The sequence below is a fragment of the Chenopodium album genome, chromosome 9, assembly GCF_948465745.1.
Source record: "Chenopodium album chromosome 9, dcCheAlbu1.1, whole genome shotgun sequence".
NCBI lineage: Eukaryota > Viridiplantae > Streptophyta > Magnoliopsida > Caryophyllales > Amaranthaceae > Chenopodium > Chenopodium album.
Window position 1 is genome coordinate 62784974 of NC_137842.1, and position 17453 is coordinate 62802426.

General features: G+C 34.2%; 2 protein-coding genes across 9 annotated transcripts; both read left to right on the forward strand.

Annotated features, from left to right (window-relative positions):
• Positions 1-3340: 3340 nt before the first annotated feature.
• LOC145558690 (heat shock 70 kDa protein 14-like) lies at positions 3341-8855 on the forward strand. The gene is made up of 10 exons (XM_081619998.1): positions 3341-3502; positions 4076-5268; positions 5645-5872; positions 6017-6112; positions 6211-6420; positions 7039-7230; positions 7320-7466; positions 7551-7700; positions 7792-7922; positions 8250-8855. The coding sequence occupies exons 2-10, from the start codon at positions 4099-4101 to the stop codon at positions 8455-8457; spliced, it is 2532 nt and encodes an 843-aa protein (XP_081476124.1). The 5' UTR covers positions 3341-3502; positions 4076-4098; the 3' UTR covers positions 8458-8855.
• A 3121-nt stretch (positions 8856-11976) lies between these two features.
• On the forward strand, positions 11977-17161 carry LOC145558691 (pentatricopeptide repeat-containing protein At3g16010-like). Of its 8 annotated transcripts, none has more exons than XR_014092601.1 (5): positions 11977-12116; positions 12577-12670; positions 13333-15168; positions 15274-15392; positions 15877-17161. XR_014092601.1 is itself a non-coding variant. In XM_081619999.1 (4 exons), the coding sequence occupies exons 2-3, from the start codon at positions 12595-12597 to the stop codon at positions 15162-15164; spliced, it is 1908 nt and encodes a 635-aa protein (XP_081476125.1). In that variant the 5' UTR covers positions 11987-12116; positions 12568-12594; the 3' UTR covers positions 15165-15168; positions 15877-17161. The 8 variants fall into 8 exon arrangements, 2 of the variants coding, with proteins under 2 accessions (XP_081476125.1, XP_081476126.1); XR_014092603.1 differs by having other exon boundaries at positions 13372-15168; XR_014092598.1 differs by having other exon boundaries at positions 11987-12116; positions 12568-12670.
• The last annotated feature ends 292 nt before the right edge of the window (positions 17162-17453 follow it).

The following is a 17453-nucleotide window of genomic DNA, read 5'->3' on the forward strand; positions in this document are numbered from 1 at the left end:
CAAGTGGAAACTTTTGAAAACCCAAGTTATTAAGCCACATTAGAATTTTGGGCCTTTATGGTAGCCCAAGCCATTTTTAAGCCAAAAAAAAAAAATTTGGGCCTTTAATACATATATAGTACTCTTACACAATCATGTACAATACTCAAGTAAACCAACTTAGTTAGTACTCTTACACAATCATGTACAATCACTTATTTTAGTTTAATTTTATTAACAACATGTACATTCACTCATAAATCTATATTTATTCATAATCACACTAAAAAAAATACACATTAGCCTTAGAAAACCACACATCTAGCTATAATAACTAGCAACACTATACTACCTCGCGCGCAACGCGCGCGCCGGGCCACCCTAGTAACCCCAAAAATGTGTATTTACGCATTTGCCCCCATTTAATATTACAAGATTTTTTAAATACTGTACATCTTTTCTTTGTTATTGCCCTCTTCCACCACCTACCCCTCTCCTCGTTTCCTGGTCATTTCTTCTTTTTCCTTTTGTTTCTTGGATTATTTCGTCATATTATCTACTTTTCTTGGCCCCAATTTGATTATAATTGTTCTTGATTTGGAAATTTTGGAATTTTTTTTGGCCCCAATTTGATTTTATTTGTTCTGATTGTGGAATTAGGTACTTCAATTCAATGGAGATGTGAACGGAGATGGAGAAGAAATAGAAAGTTAAAAATTAATGCTTAGTAAGGGAGGTGAACAGAGATGAAGAGGAGAGTGAAAGCTCAACTTTCATTTTGGGTAAGAAAATGAATAGACAAAGAAAAAGTCAAAAAGTGTAAGAAATTACTCCAATTCATAGGCATAATAGCAAAATTTCATTATTCCTCTATTTGTTTCTCTTTATTTTTCAGCTTATAATATGTATCAAAATTTTATTCTAGAGAATCATCTAGACTCTATAAGAAAAGCATATAAATGCTATTTTTTACTCTTTAAAATAGATAAAAAGGGTTAATGATATATGATTTTGAACTTAATAGTCGATTATTACTCTTTTGAAAGGTTCATTGTATTAAATCTTACCAGTTTCAAGGTATTTAAAGATTGCATAAGACATTTTACGTGCAAATTGCTTACTAATCATAACTATGTACAAGCTAAAATCTTAAGTATAAAGACAAGCCTTGATAGCTTCTCCGCATTGGCTAGCCATGGTCGAGCGCATCGCGCGCGTTGACCACCCTAGTCGCTAGAAAAGAAAAATAGTTCCTTTATAATTGTAAGGTGATTGTTATTTAATTCATGCCATTATATTGAAAAATAAATAAGGTGTCATTTGGTTGAAAAATAAATAATAAAATCATGAGAATTTAAAATTCCTAAGAATTACTATAATTCTTTTATGATGTTTGGTGGACAAATTTATGGGAAATACAAAGTAGAAATCTCAAGGAATCTCCACTTCATATAAAATGGAGGAATTTAAGTACCTAGGGAAACATATTGTACTAGTAAGTAGAACTTCTCATGGTTAAGTAATTAGCCAAACACTATTTAAAATTACCCATGAAATCCAATTCACAGAAAATTAAAATTTCAACGAATTTGCAATAATTGCCAAAAAAAATCATAAGCATCTTGTTCATTCCCAATATAATTTATAAACAATTTTTTTTTTTGAAGACACAATTTAGAATTAACAAAAGTAATTAAACCCTTTTTTCATTTTAACCCTATCGATAATACAGTCTTCAAAACACAATCTTATCATAAAAAAAAACATAAAAACAACACACACATGATCTTCAAAAACAAGTTCAAAACTCACTCATCAATCAATCAATCAATAACTTATACTAAAGGCGAAACCAGGAATGACACTTGTCATTTTGTGGTTAAAAATTTTCCCGCTTTTTTTTTTTCCTTTCCTTTTTAATTTTTTTGCCATATTCTAATGACATCTATATATTTTATAACTTATAATAATAGTCATTTCCATTTTAACAACATATTTAATCCAATATTACTCAATTAAATTTTTTACATATATTCTATCTATCTGTAACTTATACTAAAGGCGAAACCAGGAATGACACTTGTCATTTTGTGGTTAAAAATTTTCCCGCTTTTTTTTTTTTTCCTTTCCTTTTTAATTTTTTTGCCATATTCTAATGACATCTATATATTTTATAACTTATAATAATAGTCATTTCCATTTTAACAACATATTTAATCCAATATTACTCAATTAAATTTTTTACATATATTCTATCTATCTGTAACTTATACTAAAGGCGAAACCAGGAATGACACTTGTCATTTTGTGGTTAAAAATTTTCCCGCTTTTTTTTTTTTCCTTTCCTTTTTAATTTTTTTGCCATATTCTAATGACATCTATATATTTTATAACTTATAATAATAGTCATTTCCATTTTGACAACATGTTTAATCCAATATTACTCAATTAAATTTTTTACATATATTCTATATATACTAGGAAACTTTTAATTACAAAAATACTAACATAGCTTTAAAAAAAAATAAGGTATTGGAATATATTGTTTTCCAAGATTATTATAATATTATCAATATCAATTTTAAAGAAAAATCATTTTGGTAGCATAATTTTTACGGAGTATTAATCTTAAAACTATATATAACGTTTATAAGAACAAAATAATTTTGTTATAGTATACTTCGTACATAACATATATTGGAAAATTAAATCTAATTGTTCTAATTATCCACAAACTAAAATATATTTAAAAAGTTGATTACGGAATACTAATTATCCTAAAGTAAAATGATCTCAAATAAAATTTCATATTATGCCGATCAAAGTGTGTCAAAAATTTAAGGACAAATGTATATGAGTTCGTATATGGGTACTAACCTAATTACCTAAGCTAATAATTTAATTTTCTTATACAAAACGTTAAATCTTCTAAGTTTCTATTACTATATTTTTTTTATACAATCCAATTCAATAATCTTTACATTTAAATTAAGTTATTTTGTTACAAATAAATTTTTTGGATAAATTATTGTTGAATTAACACCATATTTATTTATTGTAAAATTTAATTATAATTGTGCATGGCACGGGAATTAACCTAGTTTATTTAATAAAGAATCCTATAATCCTATTAACCTAAAGAGCCTAAACAAACTTTAACCGCGCTCGAGCTTAATATAATCACACCCACTTAACGCCCTAAACACCAATAAAACACAAGTAAACGCATCATACTTCTAAGATAGAAAAAGATGTTTCTAGAACAAACCATTTTCTCTAGAGACGTCACGAAGTAGTTAATTACATATAAACCCTTGACCATTCGTTTGGGTTCGATATTTAAAACCCTTGTAAATCTCCCCCACTCTCTCTCTCTTCCGCCTTACAACAACACCACCTCATTTCTCTCTCTAACAAAGTGCTTATTTAGGGGATTTTCCAGAACCCCCTTTCTTCACGTCGTTTCTCTCTCCTCTTCTCAGCCGTCCGATCTTCTTTGCGCCATTAGATCTTCTTCCTCGAGGTGAGTTTGATCTACAAACCCTAGTTTTTTCGATTTTTTGTTTGGATTCAGATTTGTTTTTGGTTAATTTAGATCTGTTTGCTTTTTTTTGCTTGAGATTGTTTTAGGTATGAATTGTAATTTTCTGTCGTAATTTTTTGTTTTATGAAGTAATTTTGTAATTGATTATGCTCGAATTTGATTAGATTGATGTTTCAGTTCATAATCATGAATCTGTATGAACTTTTAATGAACGCATTGTGATGGTTATACTCGTAATATCTGATTAATTGGTGAAGGATTGAAAATGGTTTTATTTAATCGGAATTTTTTGAATTCAAAACGTCGAAAATGGAAACTTTTGAGTGTGTGTTTGTTGCTGCATTTGTCTATAGGAAAGGATTGAGCTACTTAAATTTCTAATAGTTTTTTTTAAGGTTATATATTGATAATTTGCTCGTAATTAGTATTTCGGGGTTTCGGCATTTTGTTTCTGCATGATTTTCCCGATTTTATAGTTGTTTAAGCGTGGATTGGTGAATTGGAAGACCCGATTTTGACAAAGTATTTTACCTATGCATTTGTTTTCTTCAGGTTGATCACGTTTTGTTGTAAAGATGAGCGTGGTCGGGTTTGATTTTGGTAATGAGAGCTGTGTCGTTGCTGTCGCAAGGCAAAGAGGGATAGACGTTGTGCTGAATGATGAATCTAAACGGGAGACCCCTGCAATTGTCTGCTTTGGTGACAAGCAGCGGTTTATTGGGACAGCTGGAGCGGCATCAGCGATGATGAACCCTAAGACCACTATCTCACAGATAAAAAGATTAATAGGTCGGCTATATTCTGATCCTGAGCTGCAGAAGGATTTGAAATCAATGCCATTTATGGTGACTGAAGGGCCTGATGGATATCCTTTGATCCATGTGAAGTACTTGGGAGAGACCAAAACATTCACCCCGACTCAGGTTTTGGGTATGCTGTTTTCGAATTTGAAGGGCATAGCAGAAAAGAATTTGAATGCTGCAGTTGTTGATTGCTGCATTGGAATCCCGACGTACTTTACTGATCTTCAGAGAAGAGCTGTGATAGATGCAGCTACCATTGCTGGACTCCATCCTTTGCGATTGATTCATGAAACTACGGCTACTGCTCTGGCTTATGGAATCTACAAGACAGATCTACCTGAAAGTGACCCAATTAATGTTGCATTTGTGGATGTTGGACATTCAAGTTTGCAAGTATGCATTGCTGCTTTCAAGAAAGCCCAACTCAAAGTGTTGGCTCACTCATTTGACCGGTCTTTGGGTGGGCGTGACTTTGATGATGCTCTTTTCCAGCATTTCGCTGCTAAGTTCAAGGACGAGTATAAGATCGATGTTTATCAAAATGCTAGAGCTTGCCTCAGGCTGAGAGCAGCCTGTGAGAAGTTGAAGAAGGTTCTCAGTGCTAATCCAGAGGCGCCGTTGAACATTGAGTGCCTTATGGAGGAGAAGGATGTTAGAAGATTTATCAAGAGGGATGAGTTTGAGCAAATTTGCATACCAATTTTGGAGCGTGTGAAGAAGCCTTTGGAAAAGGCTCTTGCAGAGGCAGGTCTTACAGTTGACCAAATTCATGCTGTTGAGTTGGTAGGCTCAGCTTCTAGGATTCCTGCTGTTTTGAAGATTTTGACTGACTTCTTTGGGAAGGATCCTCGCCGCACGATGAATGCCAGTGAGTGTGTAGCAAAGGGCTGTGCATTACAGTGTGCAATTCTCAGCCCTACATTCAAAGTAAAAGAATTTCAGGTGAGATTTACATTCCACTTCGTCTTTTATAATGGATATGGTGGTCTGCTGCTAGAACTTTACATTATTTTGCGGTCTAGTGTGATTATTGTGTGGCTTCTGTTGTGGCTACATTTGTGTTCCATTTTAAAACTTCTCTTTTCATGAGATTGTTATGATGAAGTTGCAGCTGACCTTTGGTCTGTCATCTGTACTCTGTCATACTTTGCAAATTCCTGTACGGACTAATGGACTATACATTATCTTTATGCGTGGCTTAAAAGGCTCATAAACTACTGTGTGTTAGTTAGGGATTTCCTAAATGCTTAGTGTGATATTGCTGCTGGATTATTTTCATATCATTTCTCTTTTCTTATGCTCTTTTTCCCTGCTGCAGGTTAATGAAAGTTTCCCGTTTCCCATTTCATTGTCATGGAAAGGGGTTGCTGCTGATGGTCAGAATGAGGCTGCAGAGGGGCAGCAAACTATAACTGTAATTCCTAAAGGGAGTACTATACCCTGTTTGAAGGCTGTAACAATCCTCCGGTCAGGTACTTTTGCTGTTGATGTGCAGTATGCTGATGTCAGTGAGTTGCAGGCTCCAGCTAAGATTAGTTCCTACACGGTTAGTAGTAGTGTAGTACTCTTGGTTACTTTGTTACGTATCTATCGTATGTTTTTACAATATGCAATTTTTTGTTGGTAATTTTGCTCTACTGCTATTCTAAATATGCTTTTGGCCCTCTATATATTTCTGGGGAATGGACAGATTGGCCCTATTCAATCAACTAATGGTGATCGTGCAAAGCTTAAGGTCAGAGTGCGGCTGAATCTTCATGGAATTGTGGCTATTGAATCAGCAACAGTGAGTCTACTACTAATTTGATTACTGGTGAATGTGGTGATGTAAGCTGTATTTACTTTCATGTTTACATGACTTATGGAAATTCTTGGTTATTTCAGCTCTTGGAAGAGGAAGAAGTTGAGGTTCCAGTGGTGAAAGAAACTACTAAAATGGATACTGATGATACTGCAAATGAGACTCTTGTTGGTGAAGCTGATGTGAACATGCAAGATGCTAAGGGTGCTGCAGAAGCAACAGCAGCAGAAAATGGTACCCCTGAAGCAACAGCAGCTGATGATAAGCCAGTGCAGATGGATACTGATGCCAAGGTATTTGTGAACTCTTTCACCTGCTTCTGTTGTTTAGGACCAGGTTCTACGTAGGCTTATAGTGCAATTAGGCTTCTAGGTGTTAGCTAATAATTTTTTTTACTAACAACTCACTTTAGATTTTACTGGTTATAGTCAAAATTGCTCAATTATTGAATATAACTCAATTGTTAAAGAAGTGAATGTCCAGACTTTGATGTTACCTTTTGGGTTGCATGATTTGTGATGGTTGTAATTTTGCTTTGTGTAATTGTCTATCTAAAACGTGACACCTTGGTGGGTGTGGTCTTCTGACTTCAGGTCTCTATAATATTGAAATGCAATTTAGGCTGTCCCTTTTCTGTTTTTTTGTTTATTTTATTTTTATTTTATTTTATGATGAAATTTGCTTTATAATTTAGTTAATTTCCTTGCTCTGTTTTGCTTAGTCAAGCTTCTCATTTTACAAAATAAAATTTGGGAACTTTAAAGGCTCTTCAAACAGATAGCTTTTAGATGGTTGATTTGCTATCGATTTTTGTGTGGAAAGCTATTGCAGTTGAACTCCTAAGCTACATGATGTTGCACTTTGGAAGTTGTGTTTTTAGTGGCTCTTATGTTTTGCTGTCTTTCTTACAGGCTGAAGCTAAGAAGAAGATTAAGAAAACAAATGTCCCAGTCACTGAGCTAGTTCATGGTGGTTTGTCACAAGTTGATTTGCAAAAGGCAGTTGAAAAGGAGTTTGAATTAGCTTTGCAAGATCGTGTGATGGAGGAAACAAAGGATCGGAAAAATGCTGTTGAGGCCTATGTCTACGACATGAGAAACAAGGTATTTGGCGCACTGTAACTTAGTGGATCGTCGTTTATGCCAAAATATAATGTCGTGCCTAAACTTTCATTTTCTTTTATTGTATCCAGCTTAATGACAAATACCAGGAGTTTGTCACTCCTTCCGAGAAAGATGAGTTTATTGCTAGACTTCAAGAGGTTGAAGACTGGTTGTATGAGGATGGTGAAGATGAAATTAAGAGTGTCTATGTTGCTAAGCTTGAGGAGCTAAAAAAGGCAAGATTTATGTGATTGCAGTTCCTAATATTGTCTTTCCCTTGTATATAAATTTTTGCTGACATTATTGTTTATAAACTGCAGCAAGGTGATCCGATTGAAGAACGTTACAAGGATCACATGGAGCGGGGAAATGTTATCCAGCAGCTAACCTATTGTATCAATAGCTATAGAGATGCTGCAGTGTCAAATGATTCCAAATTTGAACACATTGATCTTGCGGATAAACAGAAGGTAGTATACGTGGACTTCTTTTGCTACTGTGACTCGCATATGTTACCTCAGCCACTTAATCGGTTTCTTTGACCTTTCGGAATGATTTTAGGTCCTAAATGCCTGTGTGGAAGCAGAAGCATGGCTCAGAGAGAAGCAGCAGCAACAGGATGCACTTCCTAAATATGCAACTCCTGCTCTGAGGTCAGCGGATGTGTTGAAGAAAACTGAGGAGCTTGACAGGTAATGCTTCATTGTTTCATGTTATTTTTGTTTGAGTTCTTTCTTTTAGAGGAGTTTATTATTTATCTCACTGTCCAAGATTTCACCATACTAGTGCTCAGTTAGCTTTGGGTGGTTGCAATTGTGCATTACAATTTACAGTATGGAGGAGTTATTAGTACTTTTTTGGGAAATTTAAAATGATTTTGTTTTATCAATTTAGCGTACTTGGAAATACATTTCTGGTTTAGGCTTGTAGCTGATATACATAGAGTTACGTATGAAGCATGTGATGTGCTATAATTTTGTTTCTTTGTGCCTAATTAACAATGCATTGGTGCATAACAGGCTATGTAGACCAATAATGACGAAACCCAAACCAGCCCCTCCAAAGCCAGCTACTCCTGAGCCACAACCTCAGCAGGCTCAAGGTGGTGAGGCTCCTTCTCCAGGTGGAGATGCCAATGCGGATGGTGGTGTTGATGACAGCAACGAGACACCAAATGCAGAGCCCATGGAGACTGAGAAGCCAGAAACTGCTCCTGGTTCTGCCTAAGTTTATGCAATGGGTTTGCTTCAGGATAATTCTTTACAAGGGGTTGGCTGGTTTTTCTTCTTGTTCAGGTTTACGTTTCTTTTTTGAGCCCATTGACCTTTGCAGGAGGGGCTCTTACAGGGAGGAGCTACCAGATGTTTTTGTTCTTCATCCGGTTAGAATATTGTAATATTGATTTCTCATTAGGAGTGCTTATTATCTACTTTTTTTATAGGTGGAAGGGGTGTGTGACGAGGTTCCTTTAAAATCCAGTTTTATGAATGGGTTTTAAAGGGATGATGAGGGATTAGAAGACTTTTCTTAATGTTTTTACTTGAATTTTCACTTCTATTTGTTACTGGAAAGTAGTATTTTTAAGCTATTTTGAAGTTCAATGATCACGAAATTTATTTCTTTGATTTGCTGTTATCAATTTGTTTGGAAGGTTTTAGATTCGTGTGAATCGGCTGCTTAGTGTTTGGCTATTCACGCAAGCCGATCTAAAATTCTATCATCTCAGTACATATTAGGGATTATAGGCTCAATAGATCCTGGTGTACTCTACCAGTCTACCCATCATCTACATAAAACCCTTGATATGTAAATTGGATTATGATATTTACTCTAGTTAGAAAATAAAAAATTTGAAAATTGGATTATTTTTTTGGTACACGCTTGTTCATGATATTTACTCTAGTTAGAAAATTAAAAATTTCCAAAGAGAATCCATTGTTAAATTCCAAAAAACTATCATTTCAATTAACTTTTTAAGCACATTAGTATACCAGTACCTAATCCATGCATTAATTAAAGCTTCCTTTGGTCCTATTTGCTTGCTCCATTTGATTTTTCACTAAATTTGACACATTAGAATGTGAATATCCGTGCCTCTCTAATTTTGGTATACTATCTCCGTTAATTAGTTATAACATTGGAATTTTTTATATCTGATAAATAATACCCTAAAGTTGCAACTATAGAGTAATATTTAACGGAGGTAGTAGATTTGTTTATTCGGTAATTCTAATCCGGGCCAAAATCACTATGTGAATTAAAATCAAGTGTTTTTTTTTTTTTTTTTTTTTTTTTTTTTTTGAGACAATTAAAATCAAGTTTTGAATATAGTAATTGAGTCCAATATGATCAATTTTCTCAAATCAAATCTAAATTAGATTTTGATAGTTTGGATCAAGTTCAAAATTCGAACTAAATTAAACTACATTTTTTTTTTTTTTTTGGCCAAATGACCGGATATATTTATAAACAATGTTATTAAATATGTTACGAAATATTAGACCATCTCCATGGGTGAGACTTGATGCCTTAATGGAATTTTTATTTATTTATTTATTTATTTATTTTTTTTTTTTTTGAGAAAGAGTATTTTTTGCGAAGGATACCAATAAATTGGTATTTAAACTTAGTGTGAGATAATATAAACTTAGGAACTCGTTGGTATTTAAACTTAACAACTCCAAAAAAAAGTTGCAAATTTAGATACCAACTTATTGATATCATTTGTAAAAAAGTGTTGGGCCCTTATCAATATTATAATATATTTTATAAATTATTTAAGTTTTATTTTAATTTTTTTTAATAAAAAACTTTCAATATGGATTTGGTGGGTTTTAAATTGAAAGTGACATTAGTATACTTCAAGGAGTTTCACTATTGGGAAATTAGACTTCACATGAGATGTTAATTTGAGAAGTGGTTCAGGTATCACCAATGGAGATGGTTTTACCAAGGGAGATGATTTTGTATTTCTGTACTCAAAATTGAGTCTCACCAATGGAAATGGTTTTACAAATTGACTTATGTTGATCCTAGAGGTTATCATTGGTTGGATTGGGCTGAGGTAAAAAAAAAAAAAAAAAAAAAAAACCCATTTCTCGCTCTGGAAATTATGTGCCTAATTCCGCCAAATATGGTGGAGCCGTACACTTTTTTTGGGCTAGGAAAAAACAACTAAAATTGCATAAAAAAAGCATTTTCAAGCCTATTCAAAAATTTCAATGGACCATGTCTTAAGGAGAATGTTTTAAATTTTAACTAGTATGTGACCCGGGGCATCCTTACCATTGTTATATACTAGTGTGTGACCCGGGCGATGCCCCGAGTTTTTACTTTGAACACTTATAATTGAATAGATAGATTCATTCTATATTATTCCATTTATTCATTATTTGTTTATTTATATAATAGATTTTCATTTAACCTTTAAACAATTTATTTATAGAACAAACACTAATTATATAAACATGTCTTTTGTATATAATTTATAATCAATATGAAAATAAAGACATAATTATTATCAAAATAATTAAATAAATAAAATTAGTATATTTATAACAATAGTTAATATTTCTTGTTTGCGTTACCTTATCGATGAGCATTATTAGCAAATAATAGAATAGGTATTTTAAGAACCACAATCATTAAATGTATATTCAGATCTTCAGCCCATATATATATATATTTATGAATCAAGTATAAAAGCATTATTAATGGATAGATGAGATGGTAAAGCTTCTAATGCATAATTTTAGGTTGTGAGTTCAAATCTCAAGATAGACATTTTCATTAGAATATGCTCATATTAGGATGATGACATGGCAGAGTGCCTCATGGCACATAAACGTTTTTAGAAACGCTTTTTAATATATAAGTATAGATATAGATATAGAAGTTTTGGGTTAACTTATTGTGCTATTTATGTTAATAAATTTAAATATTTTACACCACTATTTAATGACTTCAAGAGCAATTTCAGGTTTTTGATTGATCCAAAAAAATCAATTTGAATGACTAATTTGATTTGGAATAGATTGAATTTTAAAGTTAATTTAATCCAAATTTTGGACTCTCTAATTTTACCCTTACCCAAATAGAGGACACTCTAAATTCACCCTAAAAAATGGAGTATAAAAAAATAATACAAGTACTATAGAGATTAGAGAGTGAGTAATAGTAGAAATTAAATTGATACTCGTACTCATTATTTCTCCATTTCTCTTGAATTTTTTATCAGTATGATAAAATATGAAGGGATTATTAAAGAGTAAAACCCTGTTTACTAAATGGTAAGTACTCGTAATAAAATGCGAAGGGAACACTAAAAAGTAAAACCCTTTTTTACTTCACCGATATTTGCTAAATTGAAATAATTTTTCTTGAATTGAAATTATTTTAATTGAAGTTAAATTAATTTTAATGAATGAAATTATTATTACTAAATGAACCAAGTCTAAGGGCCTGTTTTCATACTATTATTTTCAGTTCAATTCAGTTCAGCTCCTAATTTCCTTCTCTTATAAAATATTCATTTCAGTTCAGTTCATATCTAATAAGTTCAGTTCCTAAACATTGACTGAACCGAATCTATTAAAACTGAACTGAACTTATATGAGAAGAAAATTAGGAGATGTAATGAAATAAAATGAACTGAACTTATTAAAGCTGAACGGAACTAGAAATAATCGTATTAGAACCGGCTAAGTTTTTTTTTTTTTTTTTTTTTTTAAATAAAGAAAAAAACAAATTGAACAAGGCCTAATTGCACCCTCTCTCCTCCATTGAAGCGTACTCTGAATTCTCCATTGAAGCGGCTTCTGAGCTTTCTTTCCTTTATTGAAGCGGCTTTTGAGCTTTCTCTCTTCCATTGAAGCAGCTACTGTGAAGTAAGATGTTTGTTTTTCTTCATCATCAAATATCAGTTTCACAATCTAGTATTAATCGTTAATCTAACTCAATTTAGGGTTTTTTTATGGTGAATTGATTATTGAACTATTGTTTATAATGTGATTAACTGAAACAATATCACTATGCTAGAATTTTGTTATTCATTTGCTTAAGCAAGAAGAATTAATTTGATATTTGAATCAAATTTGGTTGATAATGTGTTGCAAAACCCTTTAATGTTTGGACTGAACTATGAATATTGAATTATCTCCCAAATCAGCTGCCTCTCTTGCCCTGATTCAGCGACGAGCCTGAATTTGTTTGTCAATTGAAAATGTTAGCAATGTGTTGAGTAACCCAAAGTGATGAACTCTTCATTTTGGGGTGTTCTTGGTTTGTTGAGGTATTCTATCATTTGACAGGGTTTCGTGCGAAATAACTTACTTGTAGGAGTTGTAGGGGGCTTAACGCGGGGAAATGATGATTGGTGTGGCTACTGGAAGGCGAGCAATATCAACGATTCCTAGATTATGCCAACGAATTAAGCAAACAGGTAGAGTGCACGCTATTGATCCTTGTGTAAAATTCCGCTAATTTTAGGATTTTTTGTCGTGCATATAATGTTACAAACTTACAATGTATGTATTTTGGCTATTCATTCCAAAAAGAAAACCATGCTAGTTTTGAATTGCTGCTTTGATCTGATGGGAAGAGGACGGAAGAGAAAAGAAAGTTTAGGAAGTGGCATTTGAATTGTTTGGTTGTAAGCGGGATTTGCATGAGTTTGGTTTCACAAAGACATAGCAAGAAGTGAACTGAAGTTATGTTGTCTCCACTTTGAGAACCAATTAAACCAACCTTATACTTTATTTTTTTTCCTTTCTTCCCAAATCTTAGGACTTCCTTTAACATTTTTTTAAAAATTGTTTACAAACACATTCTTGGAAAAATAAACTGGGCTGACCATTGAGGTATTTTAGTTTGTGATTGAAATGAGTGCACTTCTAGACAACTATGATTTGTATAGCATCAAATGATAATTGAATGGAACATCGGTTCTGAATTCTGCTCTTTTCATTGGTCGAGTATTTAATGATAATAAAATGATCTGGAGTCTGTTTCTTGCCTGCTATCTTCTATCAGTCATATATCCTTCAGTGTATATACATCTGAATAATGTGACTTCACTCCTACATGCCTTTTGTCACACTGCAGATAATGAGATTGTCAAAATGTTTCTTGTAAAAAATCCAGTGTCTGATTCCCAAAGCACGTCACCAAGTCGAAAGAGTTATGCTCGAGCATTAGACGAGAGATTTATCAGGATTTTGAAAGTATTTAAGTGGGGGCCTGATGCTGAAAAGGCTTTGGAAGTACTGAAGCTAAGGGTGGATCATAGATTGGTATGTGAAGTTCTTAAAATAGATGTTGATATAAATGTCAAGATTCAGTTCTTTAAGTGGGCAGGGAAAAGGAGGAATTTTGAGCATGACTCTACCAGTTACATGGCTTTGATCCATTGTTTGTTTGAAGCTGGATCAGCTAGTGAACTTTGGAAGACGATCCAAGACTTTGTTCGAAGCTCATGTCACTTTAGCCCATCTGAATTTTCTGAAGTTCTGAGAGTTTTAGGCCATGCTAAAATGCTGAACAAAGCAGTTTCAATCTTCTATCAGATTAAAAGGCACAAGTGTAAACCAACGTCAAGCACTTACAACTCCCTCATCTTGATGTTGATGCAAGGAGGTCATTATGAAAAGGTGCATGAGCTTTATACTGAGATGTGTAATGATGACAGCTGCTTCCCTGATACAGTAACATATGGTGCTTTGATACAAGCATTTGGAAAACTGGGCCGTGACGATTCTGCTGTGAGGTTGTTTGATGAGATGAAGGTTAATGGATTAGTTCCCAACGCAAAGATCTATACAACAATATTGGCCATTTATTTCAAGCAGGCCAGGGCTGACAAGGCATTGGATCTGGTCAAAGAAATGAAAGAAAAGGGGTGTTCTCTAACTGTTTACACGTATACTGAATTGATTAAGGGACTTGGTAAACTTGGCCGAGTGGATGAGGCTTATGAGACCTTTTTAAGTATGCTAAAAGAAGGATGCAAGCCAGATGTTGTCTTAATTAACAACTTAATAAATGTTTTAGGCAGGTCTGGTCTTTTGGCTGAGGCACTTAAGGTGTTTGAAGATATGGAATCTTTGCAGTGTATACCAAATGTGGTCACATATAACACAGTAATCAAATGTTTATTTGAAGCCAATGCTCCACTAGCTCAGGCCTCTGCATTGTTCGACAAAATGAAGGGAGTTGGGATTGCTCCTAGCTCTTACACTTACTCCATTCTGATTGATGGTTTTTGCAAGAAGCATAGAGTTGAGGAGGCTTTGATGCTTCTTGAAGAAATGGATGAGAAGGGTTTTCCTCCTTGCCCAGCAGCATATTGCAGTCTGATTAATAGCCTTGGAAAAGCAAAACGATATGATGCTGCAAAGGAGCTATTCCAGGAGCTGAAAGAAACCTCTGGTACCTCAAGTGCTAGAGTTTATGCCGTGATGATTAAACAGTATGGTAAAAGTGGTTGTCTTGATGAAGCAATAGATCTTTTCAATGAGATGAAGAAAGCTGGCTGCAATCCAAATGTTTATGCTTATAATGCACTCATGTCTGCGTTAGCGAGGGCTGGCATGATAAATGAAGCACAAAGGTTGCTTCAGACTATGGAAGAAAATAGCTGTGCACCAGATATAAACTCACGAAATATCATATTAAATGGTGTGGCTCGAGCAGGTGGTCCAAAACAAGCAATAGAAATGTTTGAGAAGATGAAGAATTTACCCATCAAACCAGATGCTGTTTCCTACAATACTATGCTTAGTTGTCTTAGTCGTGCTGGTATGTTTGAGGAGTCTGTGAAATTGATGAAAGAGATGAATAACAATGGTTTTCAGTATGACCAAATAACATATTCATCACTTCTTGAGGCAGTGGGAAAGATAGATGATGAGCCTACACCACCAACTTTTGTACAGTAGTCAGGTATGCTGCTTATTTGTTACTGTTGCTGCCTTAATTGACTATTCATTTGCTTAAATTTTCATGGGTTATGAAAGCTAAATACTAACCTTTCCAGTGCAATGATAGGTCGATGTCTGTGTGATTTATGAGGATATTTTCTTCATAATGCTTCTTTGGTTTTCATATTAGTCTGATGAGCCATTTGTTATAGTATTGGATGAAGTGAGGCTGTAATATCTTGATGAGTAAGCATCTCTCCTACCAATTCCTTTCTGGCTTTGGCGATCAGGCTAGTTTTCATTTCTGATTTTATAGCTATTTATGTTTTGTAGTGCTGTTTTCATCTATAACAACTAAACAAGTCTTCGTGTTCCAATCTTACATCCCAAGCAACAAACAAAATCATGCACCTATGACAGCACCTTTTTAGTGTTAATATGTCATCCTCAGGACAGTTTTTAGTTTTGTTGGGGTTATTTATTTATTTTTCAATAAATTTAATGGATGAAAAAAAATACTCATTAGAGTCCATTTTTTTTTTTTTTATAATAAATATGCCTATTTAGACTTAAGCACTATTCATATGCTCTACTTTGACCAATGTTAGTGAACTATACATAACAAATATACATAACAAAAAACATAATCAAATGGGAATTGCAGAGCGTATGGAATGGAGGACTGATTTGTTAGAGGATTATTTTAATGAGAGTGATCTAATTGATGCAGAGCGTATGGAATGGAGGACTGATTTGGTACTTGTTAGGGATCAGAAATGCATACTTGATATCCCCATCAGTTGTACCCCAAAGGATGAAATATACTGGGCTTTTTCGAAGGAAAGATGAGTATTCTGTAAAATCAGCTTATATGCCAAGGAAAAAACTGTAATTTTGATGATTTTCATCACGCTTGGGTTGAAATTTGGAGCCTTGATGTCTCACCTAAGGTCTGGCACTTTCTTTGGAAATTGTTTACCAACACAATTCCTACCTGAACTATTTATAAGAGCTGCCACCTGATTGAGGATTCTTCTTGCACTTGGTGCCAGTCAGAACAAGAAAGTCCATGGCATGTACTGTATGAATGTATTTGAGTTAGGAGTCTGTGGGAGGAGACTAAGTGCAATATCTTGATGCGTGATGGGGAGTTGGGGACTCAAAATCCTCCTGTGATGGGGAGGAATATTGACACCAAATTAAAGTAGGGTGGTGCCATCCTAGCATGGTGGTTGTGGGCTGAAAGAAATAAGAAAATGTTTGACAGGAAAGAAACGCCAAACACCATCTTACTTAATCGTGTGTTCAGGTAAAGGAAGAACAAGGTAAGTATGCAAAACAAATTTATTCCAAGCCCGTGATGAAGAAACCCTCCCATCAGAAAACATGGTCAGCCCCTCCTGTTGGTGTGATTAAGCTGAACATTGATGCAGCCCTGAATACTGAAGATTGGGCCAGCCGGCCAGGTTAGGAGTGGTGGCGTGGGACAGTCAAGCAGAGGTTCTGCTTGCTGCTGTGTGACGCATGAAAGCCTGGTGGTCCCCTAGTATAGCTGAAGCTAAAGCCATAGTAATGGCGCTCTGTCTTGGTAGAAGATACGGACTGAAGCACATAGTGCCATAGTGGTGGAGTCGAATTGTGAACTACTTGTGAGCAGATTGAACAGAGCAGCGATTTTTAACACGGACCTTGATGCCATTCTGGAGGACATTCTTGTTTTGAGTAATAATTTTAATTCTGTATCGTTTTCTCATGTTAAAAGTGATGGGAACAGCTGCCCATCATCTAGCTGGAGTTAATCCTTTTGGAGTTGAGCGTAAGAAAATCACTATCTTCTGGAAATTGCTTCTTTTGTACTGATGGACATGTTTCTCGCTAATTCCATATTTTGGTTACATAACTATCATCTTTTTAAGAACTTATTATACATACAGAGTATGTAGTATTTATTGTAACACATTCCTTTAGTCATATACTACGTGTATATATATATTTTTATTAATTTGTTTATTTTGGTAACATGTTTTTCTATTATTTTGAAATATCCATTTAAAGACTAGAGCAGTAGAGCATTTGCATTGTCTTATCTGAATGCATGTGACCTATCTTTGGATTATATTGGGGCTCTGGAGATGTCAAAAACCCATTTATAATTTAGCCTGAAGTTGTTGAAATGTTGAGGAAAACTTCCTTATAGAAGCATTGGGAACTTGTTAAACTCGTGTATTGAACAATTGCTCCTTGACTGAACTGAAGTACCTGGATCTTGGATGGTGAGGAAGAACCAGGACATAAAGAAGCTTGGGC

Excerpts from the sequence above, each read along its gene's own strand:
- LOC145558690 (XM_081619998.1), top strand. The coding sequence starts at position 4,099 with ATGAGCGTGGTCGGGTTTGATTTTGGTAATGAGAGCTGTGTCGTTGCT. Across the intron at positions 5,873-6,016 it reads CTAAGATTAGTTCCTACACG|ATTGGCCCTATTCAATCAAC; the intron begins GTTAGTAGTAGT and ends GGGAATGGACAG. Across the intron at positions 7,467-7,550 it reads AGCTTGAGGAGCTAAAAAAG|CAAGGTGATCCGATTGAAGA; the intron begins GCAAGATTTATG and ends TATAAACTGCAG.
- LOC145558691 (XM_081619999.1), top strand. The coding sequence starts at position 12,595 with ATGATGATTGGTGTGGCTACTGGAAGGCGAGCAATATCAACGATTCCT. Across the intron at positions 12,671-13,332 it reads CCAACGAATTAAGCAAACAG|ATAATGAGATTGTCAAAATG; the intron begins GTAGAGTGCACG and ends GTCACACTGCAG.